At 39.4% G+C, this 21771-nt stretch overlaps 1 protein-coding gene across 10 annotated transcripts in view; it reads left to right on the top strand.

Annotated features, from left to right (window-relative positions):
• DIP2C (DIP2 acetate--CoA ligase C (putative)) overlaps positions 1 to 21771 on the top strand; it is a 306943-nt gene that overhangs the window by 191157 nt on the left and 94015 nt on the right. For 9 of the 10 annotated variants that reach the window (XM_085050313.1, XM_085050312.1, XM_085050309.1 and 6 more), the window contains 5 exons: positions 2551 to 2676; positions 3516 to 3725; positions 9772 to 9903; positions 11250 to 11369; positions 12309 to 12506. In XM_085050313.1, coding sequence (XP_084906439.1) covers positions 2551 to 2676; positions 3516 to 3725; positions 9772 to 9903; positions 11250 to 11369; positions 12309 to 12506 — 786 coding nt within the window. The remainder of the gene's footprint in view (positions 1 to 2550; positions 2677 to 3515; positions 3726 to 9771; positions 9904 to 11249; positions 11370 to 12308; positions 12507 to 21771) is intronic. The other variant, XM_085050305.1, reaches the window with a different exon arrangement.

Here is a 21771-nt window from a genome sequence, read left to right as displayed (position 1 = left end):
GACATTGGTGTGAAGCGAGCAGGTAGGAATTTATCTTGGGGTCATGCTGTTAGGTAAAGACTCACATTGTTTATTTTCATAGTCTAATACTTTTCACATAAATTTTCTGATAATTTTCACATAAACTTTTCATCAGGTTTTAATCATAAGAAAGCCCTTAAACTTTCTGCTTTAGAGTAATGACTTGGCAGGAGAGAAATTGTTCTCTGGGTTGATAACATTGGTCTTCCTCCATTTTGGTCCTTTGGCTTCATGGCTCTTTTGTCTTTTGAGAATGGTTTTCCAGCTTTGCTGTTTGATTTTCTTGCTTTGTCTTGCTGATATGCTCATCCTCTTCATGATTTAGAACAAAAGAAAAGAAAGCAACTCACAGAAGCAGGAAGTAATGTTTTTTTTCTTACTCTTCTCTCTTGTACTTCTACCTAGAGGTGCTTAAACCCTGGCAGAAGATAGGAAACCCCATTATTGGAAATGAGACACTGCAGCTTATCAGCAGCTTATCATCTAATGCTTGTAGTCATCCTCCCAGGTTGTTATTCATAAGTTACTTACACAGATGTGATTCAACCAACTTTTTTAAATAAGGATGGATATATATATATATACACACACTCTTCTCTCTCCTGTTGCTTTTCTTGGGGCACATTGCCTGTTCAGAGCTGCCACCACTTCCATACAGGAGTAGGATAATGACTGTGCTGCCAGCCCAGTCTGTGAGGGTGGTCTTCAGGCAGATTCAGCAGCAGCAGAAGGGAGATCACTGGATTAGACCTAATTCACTGTGCTCCTGCTTCACAAATGGGAGCAGCTAAATTATGCACCCAAATTGCTGTATTTTCTACAGCTGACCAGTGGCAACTGGTTAAAAGGCTGGATGTCAGATGGTCAATATATGTGGCAGCTTCTTTAGCCAGAAGGAACTTCTGTTGGCTGCCATGTCTTTTGCAAACATTCTCCTCATGTGAGTCTCATCCCAAATCCATAGAAACAGGCAGACAAACAGTGCAAGGAAGTAAACTAAAGGCAGACTTATTTCAATATGTAGTTATGGTAGTAATTAAAAAGTTGTGTATAAAACAAAGTCGTTATCAATATTTTATTATAGTCTCATTTCCTTTCACGTTTCTGGCTTATTCCCTAACACTATGATGTAACTTTGTCTTTGTAATTAATCGTGCCATTCCTTTTCAACTTTATCTACTCTTATATCTACTAGGCTGAAAATACCCCATACCTCATGCTTCTCATGCTCATGCTCACAGAATCACAGAATCACAGAATTACCAGGTTGGAAGAGACCTTCAAGATCATCAAGTCCAACCTCTGTCCCAACACCTCAACTAAACTAAACCATGGCACCAAGTGCCACATCCAGTCTCTTTTTAAACCCATCCAGGGATGGTGACTCCACCACCTCCTCAGGCAGACCATTCCAATATTTTATCAGTCGTTCTGTAAAAAAGTTTCTCCTAATATCTAACCTATATTTTCCTTGGCGCAACTTAAGACTGTGTCCTCTTGTTCTGTCAGTTGTTGCCCGGAAAAAGAGACCAACCCCCACCTCACTACAACCACCCTTCAGGAAGTTGTAGAGAGTGATAAGGTCACCTCTGAGTCTCCTTTTCTCCAGGCTAAACAACCCCAGCTCCCTCAGCCGTTCCTCATAGGGCTTGTGTTCCAAGGCCTTCACCAGCCTTGTTGCCCTCCTCTGGACACGCTCAAGTGTCTCCACGTCCTTCCTGAACTGAGGGGCCCAGAACTGGACACAGTGCTCACATCTTTAAGGCATGACAAATGGCCTTTTTTAAACTTTGGGAGGCAGGCAGCTATAAATGCATGTGAAAGGTAGAGAAGCTGTTTACTGGCTGCATCCTTAAGGAGAATGGATCTGTTGGATATGATGGAGTGGGCTGGTGTGAGCTGTGTCTAGCACTTGCCTGCAAAGCACCAGGTCTGTGCTCAGGGTTCTTTCTTCCCTTGTTCCACCTTAGGCTAACTCTACACAGTACTTGTTTTTCTGTGAATAATGCCAAGTGACAGTGGCAGGAGAATGATTTGGGAACTAGGGATCTGTTGCCATTTCTGTTGTTGCATTTTACATACCTCTTACCTTTCAAGCAAATGTTCTTGTTCACTTACTCTGTGTGACTTTTGCGTAAATTGGAAACCTCATTCATTTAAAAATGGGCAATGTTAATGCGCTACAGTTCCACTGAAAACAGCAATGGTCACTGAAGTAACATCTGGTTAAAGAGAGGTTTGCTCTGGGGAAGTGATGTTCCTGCTCTTCAAATACTGCAGCGCTGTTCTGGGAATATCATCCAGCTCAAAGGGCTTGTTTGTTGGTACAGCACTTTTCACTGTAGCTGCTTTTTCTGCAGTGAGGAGAACTCACACTGTTCCTTGGAGATCCCATGTGTTCCTAGCCTTCCATCGCAGGATGTGTTGTCAGCCTAGCTGGCACATGCACAAACCTGTGCCAGGTGCACTGAGTGCACAAAGAACAGCTCCCTTCTGTCTAACTCTGCCTTCAAACCTCTTTCCTTCCAGATGTCCACACAGAAGCAGTGCAGGCAGCCCTTGCTAAACATAAAGAAAGGAAAATGGCAGTCCCCATGCCCTCAAAACGACGTTCATTGGTGGTGCAAACATCAATGGATGCCTACACACCTCCAGGTGAGTATCCCTCTATTTTTATGAGAATTTTAAAGATGGTTCTTTGTGCTGCTATGAACTGCTGATCTGTCAGCATAGATAGTAATGGACATGTCATTTGATGCACACTGAGCCTAACTGAGGTATGTTTGAAGAGAAGGTGAACTGAGTAGTGGAAAAGTCAACAGGGTCAGCTCACGTGATTGCTTGCCCTCGGTGATACCTTAGCTTGCACTGGTCCTTTTGGGCTCACAGGGACCTAACTATAGCTAGCTTGTCATATTTTATGACAGTCCCAGTTCCTTTCACGTTTCTGATTTATGCCCTAGCACTGTAATGTAACTTTGTCACTGCAATTAATCGTGCCATTCCTTTTCAAGTTTATCTGCTCTTTTATCTACTAGACTGAAAATACCCCATATCTCATGTTTCACATTCTCACTGAATCTGTCTGAGACTTCCATTTCAGTGAGGAGTGGACTTTGTACAATTGGAAAAGTGTCTCACAGACTTTGTGGAGTGAGCTTGGGAAAGAATTTTTTATATTTTGTACTGTCTGGAGATCTTCAGAAGATTCTGTGTTTAACATTATAAAGGAAAATTTTAAGATTTTAATTATCCTCCTTTTTTTTTTGTACAATATCACACACACCATGATCTTTGAGCAGGAGAGCTCTCTCAGTGCACAGTTAGCAACTGACTTAGTTTCAGGGCTCTCTGTGCCACAGACTTTTCTCATTATGTTTGCCTACCTTCCTGAGATTTTCTTAATGTCGCTTTCTTTAGATGTGAATATGCTTTATTTCTTACCAAGAAAACCCCAAAGCACTGCAAGTTAACAGGCTGTCTTTAATTCCTAGATACTTCTTCTGGTTCAGAAGATGAAGGCTCCGTACAGGGCGACTCCCAGGGAACTCCCACCTCAAGCCAGGGGAGTATAAACATGGAACATTGGATCAGTCAAGCGATCCACGGCTCTACCACATCAACCACTTCCTCCTCCTCGACACAAAGTGGAGGCAGTGGTGCTGCACACAGACTAGCTGATGTTATGGCTCAAACACATATAGGTCAGTATACAGATATGTTGAGTGTGTCCAGTTTAACATGAATTTTGACTCTCACGTTCAACTGGTGCTGCTATATGAAGTCTTACAAAAGTCTTTCCTGTGCTTTTTCTTTGCTTTTTAATATTTATGTATATTACATGGAGAGGTAGTCCTACATGCCTATTTTAGGAGGGGAAAAATAGCAGTTTAGACTTGGGGGTGAACTTAGGTTGTGGCAAAAAGGGTCTAGCTATTGGTTACCAAATATCTTAAAATGTACAGTTGCATGACTTCCATTACTTAGCACTGTAAAGGTCTCTGTAGGATTCATCAGTAAGGAAAATCAGTGCATGCATCATTAGGGATCACTTGCATATGAGTTTCCCCACTGCTGCACCACTTTAATTACATAGCTTGAGTGATTTTTGATAATTCTGTTAACGGTAGTCCTCTTAAACATATTTTTTCTGCCCTTAATTGAATTTAGAATACTTGAACTGGGATATCTAGCGATTATACTCCATGGGAGAGGCCATTATATAGCTTCAGAGAAGGGAGCTGTTATTATTAATAGCTTGTTTGTTTCCTTTGGAAAGATCCTAGGAAGTCAAAGCTTTCTTTCCATTAGGGCTAAGCTTCACAGACATTATTTCTGAATATTATGCCATTGACACTAATCTTTATTAACATGAGAGAGCTATTTGGTTGGATATATGGAAAGCAAGACTTGTTTTCCCTTCACTCTTCAGTTGCTTATCCTACAAGTCATTTGCTTTGGGTATTTTCTTGCTGGGGTGTGTATTTTGGGCTCTCACTGAAAATCTGTTAAGTCTGTGTTGGAACAGATAAAGCAATCTTACTACTGCCTTACTACAGTTTTGTGTGACTGTTCCTCAACTGGCATTTCCTTTTCAAGTATATGTAATGAGATACATGAAAGCATCTTCAGTGTTTCTGATTTTATGCACTGGAACAGGAGTTTATATCCTTTGGGTTTTGTTATGAGTATAGCTTGATGTAACTCCTGCATTGTCAGTAATCCTCTCATCTTGATCTGGAACTGCTGAATTGCAGTCAAGGAGAGAACTTGTATTGTATTCATAAATTCATGCTAAATGAATGCTTAGAACCTTGTTTTAGAAACACATAACACTTTGGAACACATTAATCATTGCATTTGATTATTTTCTGTGACTTCATCTTGAAATGCTACAGGAAATTATAGCATGGAGAATTAAATTTATCCAATCTCTGAAAGGTTGCATTACTCACACACCAACTCTTAATGTGTCTTTAAATATAGCTTCTTTATAATTTGACATTTTAGTAATTTTAAATCTGGCACAGTAAATCTTGTTTTATAATCACTGGGTTTGTGGTAAATAATACAGCATTTATAGAGCTAAATTAAGATGGCAGTATTCTGCAGAAAAGAAAAACTACTATTTCTTATACTTGTTTTATTGTGCCTTTGTTGACTAGAAGGATCTTGCCTTTGAAGGAAGCAGTTGAGCTTACCTCAATGTATGCATATTTTCATTTGTTCTCACAATAAGATACCTTAAATTGCATCTTTTTTGGACAGTAGTTGAGTAGTAATGTACAGGTCATTTGGGTACAAAATAAGAGTGATGAGACTGTGATCTTATGGTTGCCATCAGTTGTTATTGCTAAAATCACTGGAAATTTAAAAGAAACTGCACAGTTGATAACTGTAATATGTATTTCTTTACAGGTGAGTTGCAATCTTTAAGAATTTGAAATTAAATTGCTCTTTTGTTTCTTTCCCATCCAAGAAGGTAGATTTTGCATTTAAATGTATTCTAAGATGTAATAGATTTGAAGTATTCCTACAGAAAGCCTGGCTCTTTCCAAGGCAGTGGGCCAGTGATGGTAGATGAATAATCATCTCTGGTAGGAGAGAAGATGAGAGAGAAGAGTAATCCTGTTCCTTAAAGCTCCTCAGCTAGCAGAGACAGTTTGTTCTTGGTCACAAAGAACATATGTTGCCATGGCTTGATGTATGTTTAGTCCAGGGAGTTGTTCTCCAGAGACAGACCAGCCTGCAAGAGAGAAATCAACTATAAATCTGTAAGGCCATACTCTGAAGGTGCCAATTTTGATAAATACAAATTTAAGGGAAGACCTTAATGATAACCAAAAAAAGCCCTCCATTCTGATATCTGCTGGGATTTTACCTCCAGAGTGCATCACAGAATCAAAGGGAGATTTTTTTCCAGTTTAAAGATACTAATGCAGGCCTGAAAAGGGATTTGATAAAAAGCTTTGGTGGTAATATTATCAGAGTTATCTTTGTGAATCATTTGGATAATTTGCATAAGCTATTATATGCTTTTAATGTTATACTGTTCATTTAATTTGACTGCTGCTGCTTTATTGTGGCCAAAGTTCTCGTTTGGGATAGACATCATTTAAATATTTATTCTCAGCTTTAAGATGCTCAGGTGTCTGCATTAAGCTACGAGGAGAATCTTTCGTTTGGCATCAGTATCATAGTTTTGTTCAGTAATTCTTGAATTTAGAGATCAAACCAGTGAAATCTGTAAAAAAAATTCTAATGCTCTGGCCCTTCTTTGGGTCAGTACTGGGCATATTTCTAAGATTGTTAAGTTTTCATTTTTTGGTATTACATGGTTTGGATTTCTGTGTATATAAAAATCAGAGACAGAAGGAACACCCCAAACCTCACAAAGTTCATACAATAAAAATTACACAGTGCTTGCCTATGATTGTAAATCTATATAAAGTTAATAATTTCATTTCAAAGTTTTGATCCTATAGATGCATTTAATGTTTCTTTTATATGCTTCAAATATGTTTCTGTTTGAAAATCAAAGGCTGCTACCCACATTAAAGGTTATGTAAATTGCTGATCAAATAAATATAAAACCATGTGCCATAAGTATGGCTGATAGTTTTCAGACAACTTGAAAATTCTTGTGTTCTGAGGGGGAATGTTAATTTATACAGGAGACTAGTTTAAAATACAACCTGTCACCTGGACATCAATACAAGAAAAACCCAGCTAATGGAAAGAGCTGCAGCTCATGACTCTGGATTTCCCTTCCCTGCCAACCAGAAGAAGCAGCTTATTTGGGAGTAAAAGCTGCATTTTCTTCAACTACAGTATTGCAGGAATGCTTTTTGAGTTCCTGGAGACTTTCCAAATACCTGGTGCTTATGTGAGCTTCCAAACTTTCACTGAAAGTATTTCTCCAGTTCTTTGCTTCTCCTCAGACATGAGGCTTTGTCAATGCATGTGCTCCATCCCTACATGAACATGCTCTGCCTTGTTGGGCCTTTCTGATCTTCATGAAATGGGGTAAATGATGTGGCTCCAGTGGCAGAAGTGGAGAGAGCCTTAACTGGAAACAGCTGTTCTGTCTGTGATCTCCTAATGCAAGGATATTGGAAGAGATGGCAATAGGAGGTGACGCAAAGATGTATGTTGGATGGAGGAAGTGCTTTGAAGTCATGCAGCTGTCACAGTTTGTACTTTTTAGTGAACAGATGTGTCAGGATCATGATTCTTAGGGAAACCTCAAACAATTCTTCAAGTTACCTGACATAAGACCAAGCAACTCTGTACAGATTGTATCCTTAGCCAAAGCTTGGATTGACTGTTCTATACAAAAAAGGGATACATTTCACGTAACATAACAATTATCTTTTGCTTTAGAAGTCATTTGGACCAAATTTTTGTCTGTATGATTTTAATTTCTCCAAGCCTGACTCTGAGACTGTAACTGACTGAAGATTTGTACATCTAACGGATGAAACTTAGAGTTGCAGATATTGCCATGATAAGACATCTGTTAAGCAGATACTATAAAGGAACACATCAAGACAAACCTTAATATTCCTCTTCTTCTGGATTAAAGTAAATAGCAGCTGGGCAGCCAGGGCACTGGAATTTGTTGACTGACCTGTGGTGGCAACCTCGGGAAGAGAGTTTCTTTTAGGCAACTTCAAGTGCAAGTGCTGTTTGCTCAAAAGGAAACCCTTTTACAAAAGAGCAGAACTCTTGTTATATTCTTTCACCCTGCTCAGCACCATGTGTAACAAAGAAGAAGCACAGAGTTCTGGAGGGAGAGGATCCCAGCTCATGTATCTTCTTCTCCATGCATTAAAAAAAATTTAATTTTTAACTCCAATTCACTTTGCCTTGTAAAGGCTGAAAGATGGAAATACTTTGCTGGAAAGATGAAAGCAAATACAGCTCACTTAAAAAAAACTTTCTCATGTTACTAATAGCTGACTAAGTTCAATTATTGTCTTAGTCATGATCTCCCATATGCATAGCAAAACTGCATTATAAGTAGAGAGAAAAAGAAAAACATCAGCATTTTTTAATTGACTGTTATTGAGTAATACAATCATGATCTATAAAAAGCTGTTGCCACTTAAGAAAGGGCAAAAAATTGTGCTGAGTCTAAAATAGTTGATAATGACAAGAAATTTAAAACGAAGACATTATTCAAGCAATTATCAGCATAAGCTTCATTGTTCTATCTACTGTACTTCTGTTGGTCACTTACAGCACCATATAAGGTGTTGGTTTCAGTAAAATTGTAACAATGGACATGAAAGGAAAAGCTCCAACTGGTCATTGTAGAATGCAAGACGTTTTTGAGTTACTCAATAAAAGGCATTTTGTGTTTTCCTTAACCAGATAATATGGTTGGGTGATAGGACTGAGTCCTTATGATGTTCATGAATGTAAACATTAAATAACAGCTGCAGACATTAATGTCATGTCTTAAATTTTCATGGTGATTATCTGTCAAATGCTATCTTTAAATGAGAAGTATGCAAAGTAAGTGTCTATTATAGCATTCTTTTCCTGTATGTGTAGCAAAAAAAAAATATTTTCTGTGTTGATGGTGCATAAATTTGGGATTGAATACACAAGAATCACAGTGTTTCAAAGTTTAAAACTCATTAAAATGCTTTATGTTTAAATTTAAATTTACTGTAGAAATTGGTGTTCCAGTACTTATGGCACCATAATGCTTAAAGAAAATGTTTAGTAAAACGCACATATTGAAATCAGTATTGGAACACAATGATATTTTTCCAGAGTTTTTGCATTTTTAAAGACTCTTACCCCATTGTAAAATAGAGTGCATTTCTCTTCACTTCCATGGCAGCAGAATGAAGACTTGCCTTCTTTTGTAACTCAGAGGCTGCTGGGGATCATTTATGTCAATTGAAAGAAAAGTTGTTATTTGCTTGTGGCGTTTATCTCCATCTAATCTAATGCAGATAGAAACCTGCAAAAAATTTATGAGACAACCTATAAAAATAGTACAAATACATAGGAAATACAGACTCAGGTTTGAAAACATGGCAAGACAAACTGTGGTAGCATGCTGAGTTATCAGGCTATGAAAGAGAAAGATTAGCTCTGTGGAATTGTTCAGCAGGGCTGGCATGAGTCAGACCAAATTGTGTTTGCCCTCTGGAAGGCAAGGCTTTGTTATGCGGAAGAATTGAAATATCTCTGCCTAAAAATAGAAGACAAGCAAGTGTCTATGAAGAATGCAAAGTTCATGTTTCTTTACATTTTATTTCTTGCCTCTGGTTTCCAAACCTGCTATGATTGTCTTTTTTCCTTAACTAAAATTGACATATTCAAAACACAGAGGTTATAAAAGTGATAAGCACTGGCACTTGCAAGTGATTGACAACGTGCTGTGTTCTTTTTACTTAGAAAAACCAACACAATAATCCAGCAGAAGTGTATTTGTCTGGGTCTTTTCTATTTGCAGTTGTCCACAAGCTTTAAGTAAAATCAGATGTCAGTGGAGAACTTACAACCTAATTGTATAATTTTTTTAGCCTACTGCCTATGCGATTGCAGATATACAGTCCTGTTTTAATCAGTGCAAACTTTATTTATGAGTATTGTACCACACATTATAGTTCTGTGCAATCATTTTGTGCATTACCTGTAACACCTGTGGTCTCCTTTCCTCTGCCCTTTGCTTTACTGCCCTTCAACACTAGAGGTACACGGTTAAACCTTTTAACTTACTTTTCACAGAAAATCATTCTGCCCCTCCAGATGTTACCACTTACACCTCAGAACACTCAATACAAGTAGAAAGACCACAAGGATCAACGGCACGGGTGGCACCAAAGTATGGCAATGCTGAGCTCATGGAGACTGGTGATGGTATGTCACAAAGCAAAACTGGGGTTATTTTGAGTATCCTGACATTTTTAGTGGTTATTGTCATGCATCTGCTCGTGTTTCTTGGGTGTTCTTTTTGTTTTTTTTCCTGGGCACTTTTCACTTGTAAACACAAAGTTGCAGCATCTTTACATTTCTAAAATAAGCTGATATCAATGAAGACAACATAGAGAAATATTTCTTAATCAGCAGAGCTGGCTCCCTGTAGAAACTGGCAAAAAACCCCAGAGAATATCTTCAGATTTGCTATTATCATGCTGTCTGGTTACTGCTAGTCTGTTTTTCTAAATGGCAAAGAATGGGACATGCTAGGATAGCTACATCTTGAAAATTGACGTGTGAAGTTTTATTCTCTGAGATTTTTTTTTTTTTTTTGAAAAACAGTTATTTGTAAACCCTTCCTTATTTACCGCTCCTCTTTTCTAAAACTTACCAAACAATATTTCAGCACAGCAGGGAATTGTTGACCAAGTGTACTGCATCTAAACTTAGTAGCTTCGGCTCTAAACACCACTTGGTAAAAGTTTTGGAGCCAACCTTGTGGAAGGGTAAGAAGTTCAAATTCCTGCAATGCAGTGACAGAAAGCTATTAGTCCAGGAACAAATGACATGTACATTGGGGAGTCTTTGCACTCTACTAGAAAAAAGGAAGGGTGAGGTGATTGATAGGACTATATTATAAAAATGCCCCTTGCCCCAGGCTGCTACTCAGAACTGTGTTTTCCAAAGTGCTGTATGGGCAAGCATGCTCCCTTTGGAGATTGCTGGCTGGAAGGATTGGCTGGAGGGATGTTCAGAGAATACAGGGTCATGCTGAAATCATACAAAAATGTGAACCATATTTAAGATGGATACTGGACAGACGTCCCCTGCAGTCTAAAAATAACCCAAAATAAATGATGGGGCAGAGCCTGTGACCCACACTCCTCCCTGGGCTGCAGTCTAGTCAGACAATGTTGGTGTGGCCAATGACCATGGGGAGGGCCAGTGCCAGTTTTCTCACTGACCATTGCTGAAGGAGTTCTCTCAGGGTACTGATATTTGCTGTAGGGACATTTTTTCCACTGTGCTTCTCTCCCTCAGTCTGTGTGCTGTTCCCCCTCTAATTTTGCAACCTCGCTCTGACATTGTTGTATTGGTTTTGTTTACATTAGGCATCATTGTTCCTTTTTGCTTATATGTTTTATTGTTAAATCCTTGAGTCGTGGTATGGCATGAAACTGTAATTGTGGTGGCCTTGCAGTCCTAGACTTTTTCTTCCCCCACCTGACATCTGGTGGGTTCAGCATAGCCTTTGACTGATGTCTCCATTGATCCCTGTCCTGCAGGAGTACCAGTGAGCAGCAGAGTGTCAGCAAAGATTCAGCAGCTGGTCAATACACTAAAACGGCCCAAACGACCACCATTACGAGAGTTCTTTGTAGATGACTTTGAGGAATTGTTAGAAGGTAAAATGACTGTTTTTCAAAAGGTTTGGGGGATCGCTTATTAAAATTCTGTAAAATGTTTGTCTCCTACGTTGACTTTCTAGAAAGCCAAGTAAGCCCTCCCTGTACTGGCAAGTACCGAAAAACGATTGGTATTCAGTGGAATCTGCTTGTAGTGAGCTTGGACATAGTGCTGGGGAGTCAGAAGTCTCTCTTGTTTGCTCAGGTCCTGAGTCTGCTTGCAAAGAAATGACAGAAGAGAGTGCAGGGAAGCTTTGCTTTGAGAACATTCAGCTGTGGGTTGCAGCCATTGCTTTTGAACTCCAATATGAGAAAATCTGTTAGTAAGGGAGCATGTTAAATGTTTTACACATCCTTTGCATAACAGTGAAGTATGAAAAATTAACTAAATGTAAGATAGAAACAAGGATAAAGTCAATAAATGGAACTTTTTTAAAAAAAGACCACTGCTTTGAGAATTAAGATTTGCCAGGATGTGGAAATTTAAAGTCTTCAGAGGAATTTATAAGAAAATATGTAACAGAACATGACTTAAATCAATCTGTTACTTGTTAAAGTACATTTTTGTCAGTAGTTCTGCACTTCATCTTATTACTGCATTTTTCCCAAGAAAAAGTATTCTCCATCTCTATTTGGGAATAAAGAAAGGTTTATTGTTTTGAAGATAAATGTATGCATGCTACCTCAGCAGTTTCTTTGCCTGCTTGTAGAACTAGTGTAAGAACAAGGACTTTTCATTCCTGAGGTGCTTCAGTTGCTTGATCTGTGTTAAAGTTAAACGTAAATTATTCTGTTATATGTCTCTGTTGCTTCTCAATACCTTCTTGTATGTTACCATTTCCAGAATATTTTGCAAAGGTAACTTATTCTCTTGATCACACAGGTATACACAAGGTATAGAATTTACATGGTAACTGTATATCTTTTCATAATCATAAGTTCAACAGCCAGATCCAAACCAGCCAAAGCCAGAAGGAGCCCAGATGTTGGCTATGCGTGGGGAGCAGTTAGGTGTGGTTACAAACTGGCCGCCGTCCCTGGAAGCCGCTCTGCAGCGATGGGGAACCATCTCACCCAAAGCTCCTTGCCTAACCACTATGGATACCAATGGAAAACCACTGTATATTCTCACTTACGGTGAGCACTCTTCCAACTATTTGTGCTTTTATACATTCTGGACAGTGTGTGTTGTAAATGCATAAATATATAGTGAAAAAGGGCTTGTAATGGTGCATCTGTTCTGTTTGTGAGTAGGGTAAGACAACTCTGAAGCTGTTGATGTCTGAGTATGGGTTGCTGAGATGTTACAGTATGATTTATTCCAGAAAGAGGAGAAGAGCCCAGTAGATACACCCATGGAGTTGAATAACAGACTATAAATTAAAACCTCTTTTTAAATAGAAATGTGAGTCCTAGGGCAGGTTTTCCTGAAGATTAATGTCTAAATCCATTGCCCTTGGATATCACCCAAGCTTTGTTCTGCAAAAGCATAACCTGGTGTACAAAATTCATCAGCTTCCTGAAGAAGTTAAATAGGATTCTTTTCCTTTTTTTACTGACATAGTAGTAAGTGTGATTTGAATTATTCCTCCTGATAGGTAGTTGTACAACTAGCAAATGTACCCCCTTGAAACAGATTTACCAGGATATATTTCAGTGTGAACTTTTGTACATTGATGTAGTTCAATGTGTACTGCCTGACAATCTATTGCAAACAAGAAGGGCCAAATAAAAATAAACATAAGGATATCTCTGACAAATAACTCCCATATTGCTTCTAATTTTGAGATGTTCAGGGGACATTTGGGAGATGTTCAAAGGAATTATTATGAATAACTGTCAGACTTTAAAAGCGAGTTGGAACATTTCTGTATGTTATTGATATGGATATAAAAAATTGCTTGGCTTTTTTTATTTCTACCTTCTCAGAGACTTGGAGTTCTGTGCAGAGAATGTTGTTACATGCTGTGGTATAGAGGTCTGTCTGTTTTGTTCAGTGCTGAACATTCATTTCCATTCTGGAGTCAGACTCAGTGATGGTCCCTGGCCAAAAAGTTGTCTGCTGCAAGTTTGGCATTGCAAATACACTTAAAGTCATTTAAAGCATAACAGAGCCTTTGCAACTGAGGGTCATGCATGAAACATTTTCCCTCCAGGTACTTTGGAGTTAAGAAGTGACTTAATTTCGGGGGCAAACATGCGATTCACCATTGATGAATGTTTTTCTTCCTTGAGGACATTTACTTGAAACTAGGGAAGAATTTTAAAGTTTGCAATTACATGTTTGCAGAAGTCATGTCATCTGCTGAATGCCCTAAGTAAATTGGACAGGAAAGGAAATTAAGCTGTTACTGAGGATCAGACCATTTTTCTGAATTTGGGATTCTGTCCAGAGAGTCTGAGCATATGTCCTACTTTGCCTGAGGCTATAGGTTGAGCGAATCAACCCGAGGAACATATCTGCACGGCTCATGGAGCCACCTAGCCTGCTTCTCTGTCCTAAGATAACTCTTTCCTCTTCTACATTGTCCAAATCCTGAGAAAAGTAGGACTAGAATTCATGTTTTCGCACCTTTCACTTGGCAACACTCTGTGATGTGATTTTCCTGTTGCCTGTCAGTAGTTTCCTGAGGTCAGAAAAAAAAATCAGTTCTTTTCTTTCTTTCTTTTTTTTTTTTTTTAGATTAAAAAAATTACAAACCAAAACATTTCATAGATTTGCTAAATTCTTCTCTTCTAGGTGCATTTCATGCTGACATTCTTTTTAATGGGAAATGTTCATTCACTATGCCATAGTAGTTTTCTTAAGTGAAAACTACTTTGGAAATGTCATTAACAATACAGCCACCTGCCATTTCACTGTTCACTTTATGAATGATTTTGCTGTTGCTAGTCCACCTTCTGTGCTTGCAATATTTTCTAGCAATTCCAGGCATGGCATTTTATAAAATTTAACATTAATAGACATTAAGCCTCAAAATCATTAAAGACACTCCTACTCATGAATTTTTATCCCTGTGCATAGTTTCACTGGCCATGGTAGTAATAAACTTTTGAAAGATGAGCTTAACCACAATCCTATCACAGGGTATTAATGTGACACTGAATTTCCTCATATGCATGCTATGATCAGGTGACTGAAACTTCAAAATATCAACACTGAGGATTTTCAGTAGCTTTAGTTTGTATTCCACAGTTATTTTCAGGTTTTTTGTCCATTAAAAAATACCATTATTAGGAATTTTCATATAGTTGACATATTCATGAGTTTTAAGAATAAGTCTAGTTTTCCAGAGTTTAGTGTTTTGAGAAGTTGTCAACATGACCATTTGCATCTCCTCTTGAATATTTTACCTCTTATTACTCTTTTTGCTTCAGTCTTTTCTCACATCCCCTTATCTTCATGGAAATCCTCTTCCTTTATCCTCCAACTTTCGGGTTAAGTGGAGGCTTCTCTGTGATGTCTTTTGATTTTATTCTCAGTATCATCTCCAGTTTCTTGTCTCTGCATGGATGAATTGCAAGTTTGCCTGCTTATTCCATACTTTTTTCCATCTCTCCAAGATTCTTTCCAGCAGTAGCTATCAGCTAGATCACAGCCCATCTGAGTTGGAGTTCTAATGCCCTTAACATCAAGGATATTTACCTCCTCTTTTATGTATTGTTGTAGAAAATATTACCTTCCCATCCATCTCTTGGGCTCTAACTAGAGTACCACACACAGCCCAGATCTTTCTTTCATTATTTATTTTACAGCCATTCTGTGTCCAAATAGAATAACCATTATGGTTATTTAAGGAGCAAATCTTTTCAAATTGAGGTCTTTTGCTGCATCTGCATGGTGAAACTTCATCCCAGCTGCAACCTTGGTCTGGATTCTTACGTCAGGCTCTCCTCTGGCCCTGGAAAACATCGTGCTGGCCTCTTGCATCTATGCAGGATGCTTTCCTATTTGCCCTTGGTGGCCTTGTGTGCTGAGAAGGAGCTCTGGGAGTCCACAAAATGCTGCTTTTCCAAAGTCTTCCTCACAACCCCTTTGCTGTCCCTTCCAGAGACACCTGTGAGGGCTCAGAGCAGAGGCCAAGCTGTGATCTGCTGTGGCAGACAGCACTGGGTCAGTGTTGCTAGACCACCTTGTGTGATTTACTGGAAAGAATTTCTGCCCCTGACAGTGCTGATGTGGATGTGTGTTAATGTGGCTTTTAGTGGTGAGTGCTGTAGCTTGTGCAGTGCTTCTGGGCCATAAGGGGAGCTGGCTTAAAGTAGCTGCACTTCCAGCTGGTGCTTAAAATCACTGCCCTCCCATTTCTCTGCAGGAGTTCGTGAAATTTGTAATCCTTGTATCTCCTGTGTCTTTTTCAGCATGTTTTTTGAGCTTCTTGTCTCCATAGTATGTCAGGACTGGTTTTGTCCATGTGTCTCAGATTACTTTCGATAGAATAAATGTACAACTGCACTTGCAGACTTGATCCTTTTTTCCCAGCAAGTGTTTGAAGTGGTTTGCCTCAGTTCTTGAAGTTCTTTTCAGTGCCCCAGTTGTAATCTTTATTTAATGTACTCAAAATTCTTAAATTCTTTCTAGTGAATGAAACACTATGAATATTACTTATTTCTCAAATATTTTGTTCCTCTGGGAACTTGTTTAAGTGGAGAACATCTTAGTTAAGTTATTCTCAATCCCTTTATAAATCAAATCACTGAATATGCATAAATTGAAATGTCTGAGATATGGGAAGGAAATACGTCTTTATCAGGTTTTATGTGAGTCTGAACTCTGACTAGAAAAGTAATGTGTGCTTTGAGGAAAAGGAAGACAATTTCTGACTCAGACAAAGTTAATCAGAGTAGTGTGGCATCTGGTTTTGGTATTAATAATGAAGTGCTTGGTGGGCTCTTAGAGGAGAAATGTGAATAAAGGACAGTTAAATCCTATATAGTTCTTATGATATCAGAGCTACTTTTCTTACTTAAAATGATTATTCTAAGGAGAACCAGAAAAGCTGGGGAAAAAGTAAAAGGTTGAAAGTAATTTAGCAATAAACAAGTTTTGATCTTTCTTATTGTAACCACTATTAAAAACAACAAAATGAGTACTAGTTAACTTTGTCTGAGTCAAAGAATCTCATTTCCTTTATCTAACACTTTGTGTAATCAGATTTTTTTAAAAAACATTTTCAGTAGCTCCAACATAGTGTTTCCCACGTCAGAGGGCCACTAGAGACAGCAAGGCTCGCAAAAAAGAGCAGAGGTGACTCTCTGGGCAGAGAACTGTTTTTCCTTTATCCATTTGGATTCTGTGGAGAAGGAAATTCTTGGAAAATGGCTTTTTTGTTTGTTTTTTTTAAATGAATTCCTGATTTTAAAAATAACTTTAAAGCAACTGTAAACATTTTGGAACCAAAGTAATTCTGCCCCAGCAGAGGTGATGTCGCTCATACTGAAGGTATCTTGGCATGCCTGAAAGGTAACAACAGGACAAAAATAGCCAACTTCAAGCCATTCTGCACCTGGTGTAAAACCTGCAGCCCTCCCTGACCTTTCTGTGAGAATCCCCTAGGCCAGGAATTTCACAATTATCAGCAGGAGAAAGGCAGATTTAAAATGCTTCTTACCAAGCAGCTGCTTAACCAGACTGTCTTTACCTCTGATATAATTCAGGACTCACAGAGGTGTGGATAGTCATGGTTTAAATCCCTAGATAGATATCAATCTTACGATTGTTCAGTACTTAAATTTTCTATTTCTTTAATAAAAAAACCTGAAAATTGCTGTATTATATGATTCAGACTGCACTATCAAGCACCATAATTGCAAGGTTACCTCTATTCTGAGTATGTCTGGAGTTCTTCATTCTCTGCAACAGAAAATTTTTGTTCTTTTTCTTTGGATTTTTTTTATTCCAAAAAATAACTTCACTTGCTGTTCAGGCTGATCGAAAGAGTTTATGAAAAAAGAGTTACCAGAGTTAAAGTTGTGACTACTATTCTGCAGAGAGTAGTAAAGCTGTAACTATTATTTTGCAAAGCAGAAAAAAAAGCCCCTTTACCTGCATAGCATTAGGAAGTTTGCCATTTACACTCAATTTAATAAATGCTCTTGTTTCTATTTAATATGAGGAATATCATACTGTGGTATTGAGAAAATGAATATTTGACAAAATTGTTTGCAGTTAAACTTTGGCTGTCTCGCAGTTGCTGTGCATGGAGATTGGTAAGCAACCACTGGTTTGGCTTTGTTGAGTTACTGCTGTGTGGTTCTGAAAAGTGTCCTAAGGATGATAAGGAAATTCACTGTGGTTTGTTTTCTCTCTGAGTTTTCTCCCTGATACAGCTTTTCTCTTGAAACCTTCTTTACATTCAACACAAACATTTAGTCCTTTTACAGATTTGGAAAGGAAGAGGAAGGGGATTTACTTCAGTGTCATGTGGAAAACATCTAATTTTTGTTAACAGATCCCTTTTTGTGTAGTTTTTAACACACTTTGTGGTTTCCTTTACCTTCATAATGTGCTGCTTAACCAGATGGCACTGGGTATTAACTAACTCCACTTGCTAAATTTTATTGCCATCTGAGTAGTAGCCTTAAAAAAAAAAGACTGAATACAAAATATATTGTTGCTGGTGTCGAGTTGCTACTGCTTAACTAAATCAAAACTCCAATGGCAAGAGAAAGGGGACTAGCTCCACATGGGTGCTAACAGTGTTTGTCACAGCTGCCAGAAGGCGAGATGCTGTTTTCCATCCTGTCCTGCCGAGCATTTCTGCACATGTGATGTCTGCCGGATATGGCTCAGATTCAGAGGCAGAGTGGGACTTGCTGTTACTCACTGGACAGTGGGAACTCTCTGCTCAGTTTGCAAGTGTGTGAAGGACCTGAAAGGCCTCCCTGCAGAAGTGTGCTGCTGGGGCATGAGAGTCTGGCAGCAGCACTCTGGCAAAGTGACAGAAGTGGCTAAGGGAGATGTGATCACCTTTAGAAAAAGATTTGTTTCAGTAAATAAGCAATTAGAAGTTAGGCAATGATAGATGGAGAGAAAAGCTCTGTTTCTTACCATCTTGTGGAGTTATACAAGATTTGGAAAGCAGCACCAGAATTAGTAGCTCAATGGGAGATAGGAACAAGGTTATAAATTGTAGTAGTGACAAGGTGTGTGTCAGCTGCCTGTTGTTGGGGTTTTGTTTCCCAAAATCAGCCAGGGGAACTCTACCAGTCTGCTTTGTTTGGGAAATAGTTTTGTGACCTGAAAACTGGGGGGTAATTCAGGTTCTTACACCTAGTGCCCCATGTTACCCACGGGATGTGTGTGTGACTGGCAGTCCCAGCACAGGGTCTGCAGAGCCTGAGCACCTTCCAGAGGGAACCCTTATGCCTTAAACACCACTGCACACCTCTGTAGATGACATGCCAATTCTTCATTTTTAAATGCAAGAAAGTAGCTCTTAATGTTTGTCTAGTGAGATCAGGGCCTGACAGGCACAAATCCTGTCCCGGTGCAGTGGGTGGGAATGTTGCTCACAAGGACACCACTACAGTGGGAGTACAGGCAGGAATGTCAGGAAAATGAGGCTAATGGGCTCTGGTGTTTATGGCAGGGAAGCAGCAGTGCAGCTCCACACTCCTGCAACAGAGGACTGCCAGCTGCAGGAAGGGCCGAGGGCAGCTCCCCGGGAAAGCAGCGTGGCTGAGAAAGAGGAGCTCTGGCACTGGGCTGGGACATGGCTGCTCCACTCGCCACCAAACAGAGCTGCTGCTTGAGTTCTCTACATCTGCCCCGCTGTCCTCAAGCCAGCTCAGAAGATTAATGGCAGTGTGTTTATCCGAGGAGGGCTGGTGCCTCCCTGAACTCGGGCTGAGGACAATGGGATGGATCCCTGGTGGCCACAGACAGATTTCCCGCGTAACGAAGCCGGTTTATCCTGCATGAGGATGGGCCCTAAGCCCCGGCTCGGAGGGAAAGCCTTGGATGGAGCACAGCTGGCCACCCTGCCAGGCCTCCCATTGCTGCAGCACAGATGTGGCACTGCCTGGGGTCACGGCAAGGTCACAGCATCGGGATTTGCGGGAGAGGTTTTAGCAATCGGCTTTTTTCCCAGCAGCGTCTAATCTCTCAAGTTTGCAGAGGAAGAATTGCTCTGAATTGCAGCCTAGGCAGAACCAAGGAAGGAAACACTTCAAAGATTTCCTTCTTTATAACATCCTCCGTTCCTCAGGGCTGTTATCCTGCAGACGTGGAGTTCTTTGTGTTTCTCAGTGGTGTTGGATCGGAGAGGGCAAACAGCCAAGGTGACAAAACAAACCCGTGGTTCAGCCCACGCCTGGGCAGAAGTTTGTGCCCATCCAGCAGCCTGGGTCATCTGGCCCCATCATCCATACATTCCTAGCTCCAGCTTCTGGGTTACTGCTCCTTTTGTGGCTCTTCATTAATTTACTTTTTTGGAACACAGCTATATTCCCTGCTAGAGAAATTACAGACTTCCTGTTGAATGATTCAGTTCAAGATCTGCCTGGACTTTGCTCTGCTTGCTCACGAGGGTGCCTGGGGTCCCTGCCTGCCCCTGGCAGCCCCTGGAGCAGAGTTGGCAGCAGCTGAGGGCAGGCAGAGCCTGCAAGGGTTGGAGTGACATTATAGAGCTTGTAAGGTCTTTACATTCCAGCTCCTTCCCAGCTGAATGAAATGAGCTGCTTTGCTCCAGTTTCCCACAGTTTCATACTCAGAGGCATATGTCTACCCAGTTACCTCAGATACTTAACACAGGTTGGTATCACACCAGTAAATAGAGAAGGAAATAGAGAGAAGTGGTGACAAAATTCAAGACTTTTCTGGCCACTAGAAAATATTATGGCTATTTTTTGTGCAGTTCAAAGTGTATTCAAACAGAAAGGTGAGGAATTAGGAAGGCAGGCTTATGTTTGTGTCTCAGAAAATGAAATAAAATTTTGGCAATAAAAGGTCAAAATGAAAAAATGCGTTTAAACATATTTAAAACTTTACTCGAAAGTACTCCTTTAAATTTTCTTAGTCTTTGAGAGAACCTAATTTCTGCATTTATCCAGGTCTGTTAGGTGGAGATAATTGTACTGTGTACCTGGATACTTCTGAAAGAATGTATCTAAATACTGTAATATAAATGGCTCTTAGATTTTAAAGCAAATATTTGATGGCACATTTGATAGATGAAAAATTAGTGTGACTATGGCACAAATGTAAATTCTTAACTTGTAACAGATTTAATCTTTATAGCTCAGACATAACATTTCACAGCAGCTCCTTCAATGCTCATTTCAAGCTTAAAAGTGTTTTGTGTAAAGATGGTTCTCTTTTGCAATTCAGAACTTTTGCCAGGCTTTTGATTTTCATTCTCCAATATTCAGTATCATTACTAATTGCTCTTTTAAGTTTGTTGCCAGTGAAGCTTTAATGTTGAAAAACTTTAAGAATATTTGCTTTGTTAAGGCATCCTTTTTGTAATCCTACTCACTTTTCAAGTTCAAGTGTTTACTGTAGCAGCAGGGATGCTTTCAAAGACTTTTTTCCCATCAAGTGCAGGTAGTTCTGTCATAATTCTGTGGAGGTTAATCCTGCTGACGTACTCCTGTATCTGTGCTGAGTTTCCAGTGAAACAGAATTGAGTCGTGCTCCTTTCAGAGCAGCAAGACAATTCAACATGCAAATACTGGAGTTATTTTAATAAAGTAAAAACTTTGCAAAGCATAGTTTGATGATACAATATTACTGTTTTCATAAGAAATAATTGCATCTAGTACTTTCTCCATAACAAGCAGCAGTGACCCTTCCAATTTTCCTTAAGCAGGAAAAAAGAAAATCTGGCCATCTCATCATACTTTATATTTACATCAGATTTGCACTTAAAAATGATTCAGTAGTATTGCATTTTATAACCAGGATGTGGAGGAACTTATTATAGCAACTGCTTGGCTTAGTTATAAATAGCAATACTGCATGTTTTGGAGCCTGAACTGCTGAACTCCATAGGTAATCCGTTGTCAGAACCGATTATGGTTTCAGTTATTGGTGGGCATGAATTAAAGATTTGTTACTGTCAGACTGAATAGTGCTTAAAGACAGTACCTGGGGGCCAGGCAAGCACAAGGGCTGTTAAACTTGGTGTTGTTCACATGCAAGTAACAAAGGTCTCTAAACAAAGGGCATCTGAAAGAGCAAAGATGCCAATCACTTGAAGGATTAATGAAAGACCTGTAATGTGGGCAACCAGGTCCTGATGAGAGAGTTTTTATTTATAGAATATTGGGGTGAGGATTGATAAGAGTGGTGCTGGAAAGGTTAATCAAGAGAGAAGAGAGACAGTAAGGAGGGGTACCTAGGGCAAGTGAAATGAATCAGAGAAGGGAGGGTATGGGAGCAGGTGAGAAGAAAAGCCAA

The sequence above is a fragment of the Lichenostomus cassidix genome, chromosome 2 (genome assembly GCF_008360975.1).
Source record: "Lichenostomus cassidix isolate B80296 chromosome 2, HeHo_3.0, whole genome shotgun sequence".
Lineage (NCBI taxonomy): Eukaryota > Metazoa > Chordata > Aves > Passeriformes > Meliphagidae > Lichenostomus > Lichenostomus cassidix.
This window is presented reverse-complemented; position numbering and strand designations above follow the sequence as displayed.